The following is a 14,411-nucleotide window of genomic DNA, read 5'->3' as shown; positions in this document are numbered from 1 at the left end:
GAGTGAAAATGATGAAAGGAAATGAAAAGGTCCTATGGTGGAAGCATCCATCACTTAGAGCCCAGAACAAGTTCCATCTTCTTCATGATGATTTTAATCCCACAATTGCAACCTATATAATTTTCCTTTTCTTTGTAATAGAACCTCTGTCTTAATTTATTGATCATCCTCTCTTCCTACATTATATAAATGTTTTTTTATGTGAAAAACACTATTCAACTATCCCATGGCACTAGTTTTGTTTCAATTATTCCAACATTTAATTATATATTACTTACGTCTTTTTGTTTTCATATAGCTATGTCTTTTACTCCCCCCCAATAAATTTAGCCTCCTTAAGGTCAAGTTCCATACTACAGTGTTGGACATATAGTACGCAATTAATAAATGCTAATACATAGGATTTTCTTCCATTTGTCTTTTTAGTATTATAGTAGTAAAGAGGGTACAGGTGGGTCAACATCTTATTCATAATATGATACATGAGACAGTATGACAAACAGATGTAAACGAATACAGTAAAAGAGTGGTATTTGCATGATGCTGTCTATTAAGTAAAGCTGTGTATCTCCCTACTAGCCACATCTACAACAGAACTCAGGCCTTACCTCAGGAGCACATCTAGAGCCAAGCTCTACTGCCTAGGAAACTAAGATCCATATTTAGTTAGTTTTGAGTTAAACAGTTTGATGGATGAATTATTAGCATATAGAATATAAAGCAATGAATTAACTTTTAACAAATCTACTAGGATTTACAAGTATTGACCTTAAAAGTAGCTCCCAGAAATACTAAGAGTTAATTATAATCTAGCTGCTTCCATTTCTATCTGAGAAAATGCTTTAAGCTCAGTTTATAAATTCAAAGGAATAGCAATGTCACTATTTTATAATCACATCTCAGTATCTAAATATATAATAATCCAGCTTCCTCAACAAATTGATTCACCTCAAAAAAGCAAAAAAAGAAAGAATGTATGTCTGTAAAGATATTTTTTATTCAACAGAGAGAAAAACTCTATTAAAAAGTTAGAGCTGTAAGGTTACAGGATAAAATGCAAAAATCAATTGTATTTCTATACAGCAAGAATATAAAAGTGAGAATGAAATTAAGAAAAAATTCCATGTATAAAAACATCAAAAAATAACAGGAATAAATGTGACAAAAGAAGCACAAAACTACACAAGTACTCTGAAAATTACAAAACATTGCTGAAAGAAATTTTAAAAGGCCTAGCTAAATGGAAAGCCACCTCATGTTCCTGGTTTGGAAGACTTAAGCTAAAATGGCAATATTGATCTATACTGACCTACAGATTCAACACAATCTCTATCAAAATCCCATATGGACAATTTACAGAAATTGGTAAACTGACCTCAAAATTCATAAGGAAATGCAAGGTACCCACAATAGTCAAAACAATCTTGAAAACAGAAACCAAAGTTAAACTCACACTTCCCAATTTCAAAATTTATTACAAAGTCACAAAGCCAAGACAGTGTGGTACTGGTATAAGGATAGACATATGCATGATAGAATCCAAAATAAATCTTCACATTTATAATCAATTGAGTTTTGACAAGAATGTCAAGAAAATTCAATGAGTTTTTCCAATAAATTGTGCTAGGATATCTAAAAATCCACTTGCAAAACAACGAGGGTCGCCAACCTAAACCAAAAATAAGAGTGAACTCGAAATGGATCAAAGACCTAAACATAACATCAAAAATTATAAACTCTTTACACAAATCTAAGAGTAAATGTTCATAACCTTGGACTAGGCAAGGGTTTCTAAGACACAAAACCGAAATCACAAGCAACAAAAGACAAGATAAGTGGACTTCATCAAAATTTAAAACTTTCATCCTGTTTATGATTAAAGAAACATGAAAAATTAAAAAAAAAAAAAACTTTCATCCTCCAGAGATTACCTAGAAAGTGTAAAGATAACTCACATAATGGAGGGCAACCTGGCAAATAATATAGCTGATAAGGAACTTTGCCCAGCGTATGTAAAGAATTCTTACAACTCAGAAATACCAAAATCACAGTGAGATATCACTTCATACCCACTAGGATGACTACAATCAAGAAGACATATAATGACAAGTTCTGGTGAGTACATGGAGAAATTGGAACACTTACACAGTGAGTAGGAATATAAAATGATGCAGCCACTTTTGAAAGTAGTCTGGTGTTTTGTCAAAAAATTAAACATATAGTTACCATTTGATGCTGTAATTCCACTCTTAGGGATATGTCTAAGAGAAATAAAAGTATGTCCACATACATTGAAACAACACAAATATCTATAAACTGACTAATGGATAAATAAAATACGGTATGTGCACATACATACTATTTGGTAATAAAAAAATGAAATAGTGATAGATGCCACATTAAAAACATTATGCTAAGTCAAAGAAGTCAATCACAAAGGACAACATATCATATGATTCTGTTTATATGCAATGTCTGGAATAGGCAAATCCATAGAAGCAGAATGAAAAACCACTGAATTATATATTTTATTTATGTCCTTATTTATTTATTGAGACAAAGTCTGACTCTGTCATCCTAGGTAGAATGCCATAGCTCATAGCAACCTCAAACTTTTGAGTTCAAGCAGTCCTCTTGCCTCAGCCTTCCAAGTAGCAGGGACTATACAGGCATGTACCAAGATGCCCAGAGAGTATTTCTATTCTTTAGTAGAGATGGGGTCTTGTTCTTGCTCAGGCTGGCCTTGAACTCCTGAGGTCAAGAAATCCACCTACTTTGGCCTTACAGAGTACAGGTGTGAGCTACTGGGCCTGGCCATGAATTGCATACTTTAAATGGGTGAACTGCCTGGGATATAAACTATCTCAATAAAGCTGTTATTTTTTTTTAATTGAGCTGTCCCCAAAATGGAAAATGATACGTGTACCTAACTAGAAATAATGTTAAGTAAAGGCAAATGGCCGTTGTTGGAGTTGTTACTATAAAAGATGGATTCAATCCATGTTTCCCAATAACAGTTCACAGATTAATACATAAAAACAGCCCAGATAATTTAATAGTTCTTGGGCTTCCAAAACCATCTAATTCAGTGCTTTCCGGGAATCCATTTTTTCCAAAATATTAAGGGACTATAAATGTTTCTGTAACATGGATACCTTTTATAATGTTTCAGTCAGGCCTTTTAGTATGCCCATCACTGGAATATTGTTCACTGTACTCAACGGCTAGTTTGAGTGTCCAGTGACCTTTACATCTCTTTGTGCCCATGTGTGCCTATTGATTAGCTCTCAATTACTAGAGAGTGTGTGATGGTTATTTTTCCATTCCTGAGATACTTCACTTTAGGAAAATGATCTCCAGTTCCATCCAAGTTGCTGCAAAAGAAATTATTCAACTCCCTTTTATGGCTGAGTGCTACTCCATGGTGAATATATTTTTTCTTAATCCATTCATGAATTGATAACCATTTAGGTTGATTCTACATCTTTGTGGTGTGAATTTTGCTATAATAAGACATTTGAGTACAGGTGTCTTTTCAATAAAATGACTTCTTTTCCTTTACTTGGAACTACTGGGTTGAATGGTACATCCACATTTATTTCATTGAGAAATCTCCATACTGTTTTCCATAGAATTGTACTAATTTGTAGCCCCACCAACAGTATATTAAGTGTTCTTTTCTCTATGCATCCACATCAGCATCCATTGTTTTTTGCTTTTTAATAATGGCCATTCTGACAAAGGTAAGGAGGTATCTCACTGGTTTTAATTTGTATTTCTCTGATGATTAGTAACGTTGAGCATTTCTTCATGCTTCTTGGCTATTTGTCTATCTTCTTTTGAAAAACTTCTGCTTATGTCTTTTGCTCACTTTTTAATGTGTTTATTTTTTTCTTGATGATTTGAGTTCTTTGTATTCACTCTATTTAATTGGGTGTATGGTTTTTGGATATTTTCTCCCATTTGGTAGGTTGTCTACTTGCTCTGTTGATTATTTTCATTGTTAAAATGTCCACAACACCCAAAGCAACTTACAGATTCAACCCAATCCCTTCAAAATACCAACATCACATTTCACAGATCTAAAACAAAAGATAATGCTACACTTCATTTAGAACCAAAAAAGAACCTGAATAGCCAAAACAATCTTAAATAAAAAGAACAAATACGGAGGCATTACACTACCTAATGTCAAATTATACTACAAGATTATATATAGTAACCCCAACAGCATGGTATAACACAGAGCAATGGAAAAGAAAAGAGAACCCAGAAATAAAATCAGCTATCTGATCTTCGACAAAGTAAACAACATCACTGGGGAAAGGAAGTCCTATTCAACAAATGCTATGGAGAAAACAGGACAGCCACACACAGAAGAAAGAAACAGGATCCCTATCTCTCACCATATTAAAAATCAATTCAAGATGGATAAAGGACTTAAAAATAAGGCATGAAACCAAAATAAATAAATAAACAAAATAAAATAATAAAAAAAAATTCCAGAAGAAAATGTATGAAAAACTCTTCTAGTCACCAGCCGAGGCAAAGAATTTACGACTAAGACCCTGAAAGCAAATATAGCAACAAAGAAAACAAATAAACAAGACTTGATTAAATTAAAAAGATTTGCACAGCAAAGGAAATAATCAACAAAGGAATTTATATTTTTAATAAGCTTCCCAAGTTATTTTTATGTCTATCTAGAACTGGAACTACTGGACCACTAAGGCCCTCAATGATTTTTATGATTCTCTAATATCCATGAGATATCTATCTAGTATTTTAAGTCAACTAAAAATCTCAAGTTCCTTAATAGAACTCACCTCTTTGCAGAAAGAATCTGAATATAGAAAGAGATGGCTTTGTCTGATGGATTAAGGCACCCCACATATTTCTATTAACCTTGTATGTGTCCTGTACTTAAGCTACTTCAAATCTTTTTTTTTTTTTTTTTTTTGTAGAGACAGAGTCTTACTTTATTGCCCTCGGTAGAGTGCCATGGCCTCACACAGCTCACAGCAACCTCCAACTCCTGGGCTTAAGCGATTCTCTTGTCTCAGCCTCCCAAGTAGCTGGGACTACAGGCGCCCGCCACAACGCCCAGCTATTTTTTTTTTTTTGGTTGCAGTTTGGCCGGGGCCGGGTTTGAACCCGCCACCCTCGGTATATGGGGCCAGCGCCTTACCGACTGAGCCACAGGCGCCGCCCACTACTTCAAATCTTTTTTTGGACAAGGGTACATGTGAAACTTAGTAAATGTACAATATAAATGTCTTAGCACAATAACTAAGAAAATGCCAGAAAGGCTATGTTAACCAGTGTGATGAAAATATGTCAAATGGTCTATAAAACCAGTGTATGGTGCCCCATGATCGCATTAATGTACACAGCTATGATTTAATAATAAAATAAAAATTTTTAAAAAACCTTTTTCTAGAAAGGAGTAGGTTTAACTAAATTGAATGAATAAAAAAGACTGCACATATTCTCTAAAATTATAATTCTCAAAATGGGACATGTTGGAGAGTCCAATTTTTTCTCAAGTATTTATAATATTTTTGTATTAAAAATACAGTTATATTAAAGAATCAAATATAAAACTGAAATAAATGTTTAAGATAAAGCACAGAAATGTCAAAGAAATTCCATATTTGCCACAGGAACTATTTTGGACTACACTCTCAGATTCTAAGAGTACATATTCACTCTCTTCTGTAACTAGTACTTCAGCAGAAAAATCCAAGAAATCTAGGCATTCTGTTGGGTAATGAAAGAGGTAATCCCCTTCATTCAAAACCATATGTAGAATGGTCAGATTATTAGTGACTGTGATCGGAGCACATAAAGAAGGGATGAAACAGTCTGAACTGAATCTAAGAACTAAACCATCATCTGTTAAGTTGAATGAAAAGTCCCTCAGAGGTAAGCTGTGCTCAGGGAAATGTCTGCTAAGGTTAAGGCCTTATTGTTTATCCTATACTAGTATTTTAACCAAATGACAATGAACATCAAGTACAACCTCCAGGGATATTTGGACATCACCCAGCTAGTGGAAGGTATACTCTGGTTGCTTATCTGGGCATACCCTGCCCTTGGGTCCATGAAGAAGAGAGACCTGTGTAGTCACCTTAGATGAACTATCGTTAAAGAGAAGGTATGTCCCTAGATTTGTAATCTTTTTCTTAGATCTAATGCTTTGAATTTTTGGTTGCTCTTTTGCAACTAATTTCTCAAAACCATTTGTGATAACTTCACTCAAGGACTAAACATCAGAAGAGTAACATTATAATATTGGCCCTGACACAGAATTATATAAATCTAGGTGAATTTCCTCGGTACTAAAACAGAAGAGTGAAATAAAATGGATCTTAAAGTTTTGTTAGCCTTTAAAATCTATACTCTTATAATTCTTGCCAATATTGCAGATATTTTAAAGTAACTTCCAAAAAAAATGAAGTTGTAAATACATCTCTCTCCTTCTTTCATCATATTTTTCCCTTTTGCTTCCCAGGTCAAAGCCCCTTTTCATCACTATATATATATATATATATTTTTTTTTTTTTTTTTGTAGAGACAAAGTCTCACTGTACCGCCCTTGGGTAGAGTGCCGTGGCGTCACACGGCTCACAGCAACCTCCAACTCCTGGGCTTACGTGATTCTCTTGCCTCAGCCTCCCGAGCAGCTGGGACTACAGGCACCCGCCACAACGCCCGGCTATTTTTTGGTTGCAGTTTGGCCGGGGCTGGGTTTGAACCCGCCACCCTCGGCATATGGGGCCGGCACCCTACTCACTGAGCCATAGGCACCGCCCTCATCACTATATTTTTACAACCAACCTCAATCCCAGTCTTCAATCTCTCTTTAATTCAATTCCTTGAACATATTGCTAGTAGATGACCCTCCCTTCCTCATTACCTTTAAAGGCTCTCAGCTCAGCACTTCATGCACTCTACAATCGTCTCCCAACTTAACTGTCTTTTTCTAGCCCTTCCTTATATTAACTTATATTTCAAGAAATCTATCAGCGCCAGGGTGACAGCTTGAGACTGTCTCAAAAAAAAATTTTTTTAATCAAATAAAATAACACACTTTCTTATGTAAGATAGTTCACAACTATAGCCTAGGATGAAGGAGAGAAATGGAGTGGGAAGAGAGGGGAGGGAGGAGGTTTGATAGAGGGGGGGTAAACGGTAGGACAACACCTATGGAGCACATTGCAAGGGTACAAGTCAAATCTATCGAGTATAGAACATAAATGTATTAACACAATAATCAAGTAAATGAGGTGAAAGCTATATTAATTAGTCTGATATAAGCACTCCAAATTGTATTAAAAAATCAACATTGTACCCCCCATATGCATAAATGTATTCATGATCTATGTGTATATGACTTAATAAAAGGAAAAAAATAAATAAATAAAAATAAAATAACACCAGATTGCATTATTAAAAATTTTATAACAGGCCAGGCAAGGTGGCTCATGCCTGTAAGCCCTCTCCTCTGGGAGGCTAAGGCAGGTGGATTGCTTAAGCTCTGGAGTTCAAGACCAGCCTAAGCAAGAGCGAGACCCTGTCTCTAATAAAAATAGAAAACTAGCAAGATGTGGTGGCGCATGCCTGTAGTCCCAGTTATTCAGAAGGCTGAGGCTGAGAAGGATAGCTCACTGTGAGGTTGCTGTGAGCTATGATGCCATGGTACTCTACCCTGGGCAACAGAGGGAGACTCTGTCTCAAGAATACATACATACATACATACATACATAAATAAATAAATAAATAAATAAATAAATAAATAACAAATCTATCCTCCTCTTGCCAACAGTATTTTTACAGCTCTATTCTAAAGTTTAAAATAATTCTTTAGATTTTGTTTAATACTTCCCCTTTAAAAGCAGGGGCAAGATTTCAAAGTAAATCATGAAAACTTTTAATTACAAAACTTTAACAAAACAAAACATTTCCAGAAAACAAAACTAAAAAGGTAGTTTTGAACAAAAATAAACTATAAAGTTTTTGGTACTGCTTAATAAAGAACACTTAATCTGGACTTTACCCTTCTGATAATCATGCTGAGATAATGTGGATACAAGTCCAAATTTACCACTTTCACTCCTATACAAAAAGGCCTCTTGAAAAGCCAAGAAATACTCTCCTAATAAGTCCTGTGATGAAGTGTTAGTAAACATTAGAAAATTGATTGCAGGCATGAAATATTAAGTTGAAATAAAGAAAATGTTTTCAACATGTTTCTTTAAAGTAAAAATATTTCAACCAATATGGTACAGACTTTCATTAATTCAAAGAAGCCTGACAGTAAAACTCCAATGAATAAAATCTCTTATTTAACTATTTTGGCACACAAAGAGTTGTACTTATTTTACAGGACAGAGAAAAGATGGGTAGGGAAAACCCCATGTTTGACAAATCTGTTTCGCAACTGTCAAAAACCAATTTTGTTTTCCTTACAACAAATAAAGATCCATTTGAGTGAGCCTGTAGTACTCACCTGCAGAGCCGCAGGGTCTGGCAGGAATTCAGCATCCTCTCCAAAGATAAAATCAGGGGGCAGCTCTGGGTACTGGGCATTGAAAATGATATCCCCTGGAAAGAAAGAAAAGAATAGGCTCTTCTTATTTCTTTGCTAATATAATATATAAACAGTCTAAAGCATGTATCAGAAAAACTCCAAAAGACATTTATATTAGCTTAAGAAAAAAATATTGACAAGATTTTTCTGATTGATTAATTCTTAAAATAAAAGAACTGATACCCTCTGTTAAATTAACTTCCACAACAAGCAATCAAAAAAGGTTTTTGTTTTTTTTTTGCAGTTTTTGGCCGGAGCTGGGTTTGAACCCGCAACTTCTGGCATGTGGGGTGGGCACCCTACTCCTTTGAGCCACAGGTGCCACCCAAAAAGCACATAATATATTATGAATGTAATTTTATCTCTTAATACATGATGAATGTAAATATCCAAGTAGAAAAACAGAAGCAGCTATATCCAGTTTACTTTTTCTTTTTTTCAGACCAAGTCTCACTATGTCGCCCTTAGTAGAGTGCTGTGGTGTCACAACTCACAGCCAGCCTCTAATTCTTGGGCTCAGGCGATTCTCCTGCTTTAGCTTCCCAAGTAGCTGGGACTACAGGCACCCACCAGAAAGCCTGAAAGCAGCTACATCCAAAGTACATACTGATTATTTTTATAGGAAATATTACTGTCCAGTCACTGCCTGGTAATTAATAAGCTTTCACTGAAGACTGATTCTGTGTAGATATAATCCTTGCCTTGCAGAAATTAAACATATATAAATTTGGTATAATGGAAAGAATATTTGGCTTGGAGCCAAAAAGTTAATTTTTATCCACAGGGTCTCTCAATTATTTGTTAACTCAAGTAATCTTGGGCAAATTTTAACTTCTTTAGCCTTCAGTTTGTTCTTCAGAAAAAGGAAGATACACTAGTACTGACATCACAGATCAACTGGAAGGATAAAAAGAACCGCAGTGCCTAGCATAGTGTCTGGCATACAGTAAGCACTCAACAAGTGATACAGGAATACTACTGTTGCTGTTAGTAGTATAGCAGTCTAAAACATAAGACAAGTAACAAAGTTTCATGAGCAAATTTATGATGTAAAGCAGGGGTCCTCAAACTACGGCCCGCGGGCCACATGCGGCGGTGTGAATTATATTTGTTCCCATTTTGTTTCTTACTTCAAAATAAGATATGTGCAGTGTGCATAGGAATTTGTTCACAGTTGTTTTTTTTTTAAACTATAGTCCGGCCCTCCAACAGTCTGAGGGACAGTGAATTGGCCCCCTGTTTAAAACATTTGAGGATGCCTGATGTAAAGTCTACCTATTTCTGACTCCTTTTGTAGCTCTCTTTTTTTCCTCTGCTCATTCCAAGAATCAAATTTCATCATTTGCCTATACTAAAAAGCTGATTGGTTTACCAACAATCTAACACACATGTTGGACTATAGTGTACAAGAGTGTTCATACTTGCATATATGCACACAACCTCTGCATAAATACATACAATATAATTTTATCAATCATTTGCATAATGATATCCAAATTTAAACAGACTTTGGGCCTCATTTGACCCCTTAAATCTCTACATATAAGGCAAAACTCAGCAAGTCCAAAAAATGTGATCATGACTGCCCCTTCTCTTACTCCCCTCATTACCTACCTGTCTTCCCTATGACTAGAAATAGCACTGCTATTCCTTAACAACCCATGGTGAAATTTTACTGTCATCTTTGACCTTACACATATCCTTTATACTCTTAGAAAAAAAATCATCTCAATTTTTCCTCCAAAATGTCACCCACATGGATGTTTCCTACTGTTAACAGTCCTATCTAGGCCCAGATCACCTAGGCCATAGATTCATGCATCCATTGAATAAATAAATATCTAAACTCTGCTTAGAGCTCTATGCTAGGCACTAAAGTTCAAACAAAAACCCGTTCTATTAAAGAGCTGGCAGACTACAGAAACTCAATCACTACCAATCATTACTCTAGTTTCCTAGTACCAATTGCCCTCCAGCCCATAATATAAATTATCACCAAGTAAATCTTCTTCAGGTTTTGCCCCCAAACTTCATAATTCAAGAAACTTCAATGATTCTCTGATATCAAATGGAGTAATGGCACACTTTTCAAACTGGTACTTAAGGTCTCCAAAATGTAACGTTCCTACCTATTTATCCACCACTTTCCTTATCTATGAGCCAATACCCATCCTTTATTACTATTGATGTGATCTGCTCAATGCCCTCCAAATACAGTGATAGCCAGTTAAACTGTTCTCTCTCCTTGCTCAATTCTTACCAAGGCTTCCCTAACAAATGTGGTACACACTGATTGTTGTTACTTCTAAAATTCAACAATACTGACTAGTTCTGCCATTCACTTGAGTATTTAATTATAGTTTCATGTTTTCTTACTGTTCCATTCACTTTTAAAAATCATAATAAACACAATCTATATGTGAGGCACTGCAATATACACTGTGTCAATACAAAGATACTTATCCTCAAGTAGTTTATGTTCAGTGAGAAAGACAAGACATACATACCCAACCACAAATATACAGCAGTACAAGGTAAGCACATAAACTTAGTATTCCTAAATACCTTCTAAGCAACAGAATAGGCATGTTCTTATACTTATTTCATGTCTGTAACAGGGCAAAGTGCAGCACAAACAGAACATATTCAAGAAATGCTCAACAAATGAAAGAAATGCCATTCTCTGAATTAAATATTTAAATACTAAGAAAATCTTTAGTAAAAAATAAAGCATAGCAAAGTTAGTCCTGGAGCTTTTTGTGGAAAATAACTTTAAGCAAGAAAATATACCCTTCAGAAGTTGGGTATAGAGTTAAATTATCAAAAGTAGTACAATCACCCCCTCCACTATCATCTCAGATTATCGACTATATCTATTAAATAATACATGGCAAAGAAGCACTAATAGAGACCATGTGATTGTCCTGATTAGTCATTCTATTAAATATACCTAGTAAGCACAATTCATTACCAGGATATATATACTTCAGAGATGTGTTTTTACTTACAAATCTCATAGTTGGTTTAATTTAGTTGTTTCTAAGGAAAATAAATTCATAAACTCTAAATAGAGCACAGACATCAAAGTTTTAAAAAACATCAAGCTGGGGCGGCACCTGTGGCTCAGTCGGTGGGGCGCCGGCCCCATATACCGAGGGTGGTGGGTTCAGGCCCGGCCCTGACCAAACTGCAACCAAAAAATAGCCGGGCGTTGTGGTGGGCGCCTGTGGTCCCAGCTACTTGGGAGGCTGAGGCAAGAGAATCGCTTAGGCCCGGGAGTTGGAGGTTGCTGTGAGCTGTGTGAGGCCATGGCACTCTACCAAGGGCCATAAAGTGAGACTCTGTCTCTACAAAAAAAAAAAAAAAACATCAAGCTGCAATCTATTGTGCTTTGGTGTTGGAAAAATCAATAACATGCTAAATTCCAAAAAAAGAAATTTTATTACTTTTGTTACTGTAGAGGATAAGAAACTGGATTTTCAAGTTCACAAAGAATCATTGTTAGAAATAAGTATTTCCGAACCAGTAAACATTAAAAATCTGATTCAAGGATATCCACTCTTGCCAATTCTATTCAGCATTGTACTGGAGGTGGTACTGAAGGCTCTGGCCAAGGCAGTTACTGGGACCTGATCAAACTAAAAAGCTTCTGCACAGCCAAGAACACGGAAGAACATAGTAAGTAAAGCAAGCAGACAGCCCTCAGAATGGGAGAAAATATTTGCAGGTTATACCTCCGATAAAGGTCTAATAACCAGAATCCACAGAGAACTCAAACGTATTAGCAAGAAAAGAACATGTGATCCTATCTCAGGGTGGGCAAGGGACTTGAAGAGAAACTTCTCTAAAGAAGACAGACGCACGATCTATAAACACATGAAAAAAAGCTCATCATCCTTAATCATCAGAGAAATGCAAATGAAAACTACTTCAAGTTATCACCTAACCCTAGTAAGAGTAGCCCACATAACAAAATCCCAAAACCAGACATGTTGGCGTGGATGTGGAGAAAAGGGAACACTTTTACACTGCTGGTGGGAATGTACACTAATACGTTCCTTCTGGAAGGATGTTTGGAGAATATTTAGAGACCTAAAAATAGACCTGCCATTCGATCCTGTAATTCCTTTACTAGGTTTATACCCAGAAGACGAAAAATCACAATATAACAAAGACATCTGTACCAGAATGTTTATTGCAGCCCAATTCATAATTGCTAAGTCATGGAAGAAGTCCAAGTGCCCATCGACCCAGGAATGGACTAGCAAATTGTGGTACATGTATACCATGGAATATTACGCAGCCTTAAAGAAAGATGGAGACTTTACCTCTTTCATGTTTACATGGATGGAGCTGGAACATATTCTTCTTAGCAAAGTATCTCAGGAATGGAAGAAAAAGTATCCAATGTACTCAGCTCTACTATGAAGCTGAGCAACCAACTATAGCACAAGACTATGGGGAAAGGGCCTAGGAAGGGGAAAGGAGAGGGGAGGGTAGGATGTAGGGAGGGTTATGGGTGGCGCCACCCCTAGGGTGCATCTTAGAATGAGTACAGGAGAAATTTACTAAAGGCAGAACACAAATGTCTACATATAATAACTAAGAAAATGCCATGAAGGTTATGTTAAACAGTTTGATGAGAATATTTTAGATTGTATATGAAACCAGCACATTGCACCCCTTGATTGCACTAATGTACATAGCTATGATTTAACAATAAAAAAAAAAACTAATGCTAAAATTTGTCCCACTTTAAACAAATCTGATCTTAAATACAAATAAATTACAAAGTGTTTACTGAATGGATGTAGATAAGTTTATTTATTTATTTATTTATTTATTTTGCAGTTTCTGGCCAGGGCTGGGTTTAAACCCACTACCTCTGGCATATGGGGCCGTGCCCTACTCCTTTGAGCCACAGGTGCCACGGGGTAAGTTTACTTTTTATAAATAAAATCATATTGAAAATGCAATTTGGGGAGTTATCCATTTAAAAGAACTCTGCAGTAAGCCACTTTTAAAAGTAACGAATGAATATTTGCAAACATCTTTATTTTTTAGGCAATTTCCCAAATATGTCCTTTTAAAAACATAGTACTGGGTAATGTTAAAGATATTTTTAAATTTTTTAAAGATTTTTTTCTTTTAATTATTATGGGTACATAATACAGTACAATCTCTCTAAGTTGACCATCTAAGAGATTATAACAAACTGTTCAACATATGGAGATAGTCAACATAAGGAATTAGGCCTTAGAACATGCGGTGCATATTTGGTCTACGAAAATTAGGTCAACTTAAGGAGGTGATCAATATACAGGGGTGGTCAACTATGGAGGTTCTACTGAAGATTTAGTTATTTATGGATTACATGTGATATTGTGATATTAAGCATACAATGTGTAATGACCAAATCAGGGTAATTGGTACATCTTTCACCTCAAATGTTTATCATTTCTCTAGGTTAGGACCATTCCAATTTCATTCTTTTAATTAATTTGAAATCTACAATAAAGTATCGCTAACTGTAGTCATGCAATCATGCTTCCAAAACACCAGACATCTCCTTCCTTATACAGTTCATTTTTCAAAAAATTTTAAGGAAGCTACAAGTATTTGAATATACAATAAAGTTTTTGGAAAAAAAAAAAGAAAGAAATAATGTGTACCAAAGGATCTTTCAAGAGACTGCTGGGAGGAGAGCTTACTATATTATATATAGTAAAAATATTTCTGAGTAATTTTCAAAACAAAGAAATGAGTTAAAATATTTTTCAGAATGTCACACTCTAACCTTTCAGAATTTCTCAAACAC

The 14,411-nt window shown here is 35.4% G+C and overlaps 1 protein-coding gene across 3 annotated transcripts in view; it reads right to left on the bottom strand.

The window, feature by feature from the left end:
* BABAM2 (BRISC and BRCA1 A complex member 2) overlaps positions 1–14,411 on the bottom strand; it is a 474,143-nt gene that overhangs the window by 335,523 nt on the left and 124,209 nt on the right. For all 3 annotated transcript variants that reach the window (XM_053587206.1, XM_053587205.1, XM_053587207.1), the window contains exon 4: positions 8,513–8,607. In XM_053587206.1, the coding sequence (XP_053443181.1) occupies positions 8,513–8,607 (95 nt within the window). The remainder of the gene's footprint in view (positions 1–8,512; positions 8,608–14,411) is intronic.

Source organism: Nycticebus coucang, chromosome 4, assembly GCF_027406575.1.
Source record: "Nycticebus coucang isolate mNycCou1 chromosome 4, mNycCou1.pri, whole genome shotgun sequence".
Classification (NCBI taxonomy): Eukaryota; Metazoa; Chordata; class Mammalia; order Primates; family Lorisidae; genus Nycticebus; species Nycticebus coucang.
This window is presented reverse-complemented; position numbering and strand designations above follow the sequence as displayed.